Below are 2,642 nucleotides of genomic sequence, written 5' to 3' on the forward strand. Positions count from 1 at the left end.
CGCGTGGATAGGCGTGTCTCGGGTGAACGAGTACAACGAAATCTGGCGGTGGGTCAAACGGTAGTAGAGTTTCAGAGCGGAGCGATCTCTCCTGCATCACGGGTAATTAGCTTCGTTAATTATTGATCGTTTCATTAACATAACCGAGTTGGCTTTCACGGCTCGATGAAGGGACAAATTGTCTACCTTGTTCTTTTTTTTTTTTTCTTTTTTCTTTTCTTTTCACGTGGAAAATCTTTCTTGGTATCTTTTATGGTATTCGGTCAATTGTCTCTGATTTTTTTCGTTCTCTTCGTCGATCGATGTAAATTAATAAACATTAAGGTGTATTTCGTAAACGAGCGGGGACTCACTGTGAAGCTCGATGATGACGGCAGTGGTGGGGGGCGGTGCTAAATGAGTATTGTTCGCCTTGCACAACAATTTGGCGTGGTAGTGACTCCTCGTGAGACCCTTCAGCGTCACGTTGCTTATGGTCACGACGTTGGCTTCGCCTCCTGGCCCTTGGCTCTCCCGAATCTCCGACGGCGCATCGATTGTCTGCGACTCCAGCAGCCACGTGACCCGGGGCCTAGGTTTACCTAAATCGAACAGACAAGAAGCCATCTTGGAAATCGTGGTTAAAACGATCGGTGCTCGATTTGCCCGATTCCGTCTTCTGCTCGAATCGCTTAATTGCCTTCATCTTTGCCCGGACAAAATTGTGGGCAAGAAACGAAATTTGCCAACGTACGATGAAAAAACGTACGGGTACGAAAAGTTTAGAGATCGTTTATTAAAATTATTTTCTTTGAAACGGCGATTTCCATATTGTTTTCAGAATCTTCCCTTTTGTTTTTCCAATTTCGTCGATACGATAGATAGATCGTGTACTTTGGCCAAAAGGGAGTATCGTTTCTTCCCTTTACGAGGAAACGATAGGTTATATTCTCTATTTATCCGGGAGGAACGTTTACGGAAAAGCGTAAGTGGAAAGCGTTTACGAAATAATTAAATAATTTTCGAGGGAAATATTATCGACGAGCACGATTGGAATAATCTTGTCTATTATTTTTCTTCGTGTCCCAAAATTCACGTAAGAAGTAATTTCGATTACAGAAAACACAGGTTTATAATCGAAAATTGTAAATTTTTTATTGATCCGTAAATAGCATATCGGGTAAATGGCCTTCACAACTTTGCATACGCGCTCTTTTGTTGAAATTTTCCATCACCATAAACGTGGCTCAATTTCCTCCTTCGAGACGTGGTAATCGTCGGTATAAACCTTGGACATTGAAAAAACCTTAAAGAAAAAAGTCCAACGACGTTAAATCGCACGGCAGACAGAAAAACTGGATTATCACGTCACGATAGCGAGCACCATTAGCATGCATCCCACTTAAACAACGACACTATATTATGGATGCATTTGTTTTTCAACCATCTCACTCATGGATTTTGCGCTATCATGACAATTTTCATCGATTAACCAATCCATCAAGATGAAAACTAGCCTCATCGAACATGATTTCGTTCGAGAAACCTGTCACGCTGTCCTTTTTTTCTCTTTCGTTGGCAACACTTTACCGCACGAATGGCGCGAAATTCAAATCTTGCGCGAGCCCTTTACAATTATAATACATCCAATTTATCCTAAAAAAAAGAGTGCGATAACGAAACTCGGGACAAAACTCGAGATTTCTCGAAACAAGCGTGTAGTCCAACCAGAATTTGTAGATTACGTCCTCGAGAGACGTAAGTAAACGAAACAAAGGCTGACCTTCGTCAGTTGAACTCGAGCTGCCCGACTAATCCAAGTGAGCGACGTATTGAGAGACAAGGAGAGGGGAGAGAGAGAGAGAGAGAGAGAGAAGATGGCAGTCGTCAATCACGTCGCTCGACGGGTCTTATTCGGCCGATCTCGATGTAGACTCGGCCCGACGTCTGCTCGTCAATTTATTGGTCCCGATGTACCGTTTGCGCGCCACAGACCTAATTCCCACGGTTAATTACTCGCGTAAATTTGTCTTTTCTTGGAAAACCGATATAAGGATCGCACGACGCCATCTTAATACCTATTACGATAGCTCACGATTGTGGCGCAACCACACAATTTTCCGACCACTGGCTTTCAATCTACTTATGAAACTTCTAACAATTAAATTTTCCCAAAGGGATTGGATTTCCCTACAGGATTATTATTTACAGAATCATGTTGCTTGTGTAAATTTATTTCCATTCTTGAAAAAGAAAAATCTGGCTGCCAAGTGTCATTGTTATTCGATTTGTATACGCCGCATTGTGAATGCGTGGTTTCAAGATGGAGGATTCTGTTTGTGCAACGCGTGTGTTTCTTTTTCTTTCTTTTCTTTTTTTCGGCGCGGATGATGGGCATGCACGAGGGCCGAGGGAGACAACAAGTTGGTCGGGAGAGGAAGTTAGGTTGGGGAGAGAAGAGGGTTAGACAGTGTTGGAAGGAGAGGGAGAAAATCGAGGATGAGTGTGACACGCTCTCAACTTTCCCGCTACTGGCGGGGAATTATTTCATTGCTGTATCCCTGAGAGTGGAAGTGGAAAAGGTGGAAGTGGAGAGGGGGATCTTTATTGCTCTCCTGGCTTCCACCTGGTATCATGGATGATATATATATATATATATATAT

The 2,642-nt window shown here is 42.8% G+C and overlaps 1 protein-coding gene across 7 annotated transcripts in view; it reads right to left on the reverse strand.

Annotated features, from left to right (window-relative positions):
* Positions 1–2,642, reverse strand: part of LOC102676785 (nephrin-like) — a 107,027-nt gene that overhangs the window by 48,249 nt on the left and 56,136 nt on the right. For all 7 annotated transcript variants that reach the window (XR_004150838.1, XR_004150839.1, XM_031511672.1 and 4 more), the window contains one exon: positions 354–581. Coding sequence is in view for 5 of the 7 variants with exons in the window: in XM_031511672.1 (XP_031367532.1) it covers positions 354–581 (228 nt within the window). In the remaining 2 variants the exon portion in view is untranslated. The remainder of the gene's footprint in view (positions 1–353; positions 582–2,642) is intronic.

This window comes from Apis dorsata, unplaced genomic scaffold (genome assembly GCF_000469605.1).
Source record: "Apis dorsata unplaced genomic scaffold, Apis dorsata 1.3 scaffold_341, whole genome shotgun sequence".
NCBI lineage: Eukaryota > Metazoa > Arthropoda > Insecta > Hymenoptera > Apidae > Apis > Apis dorsata.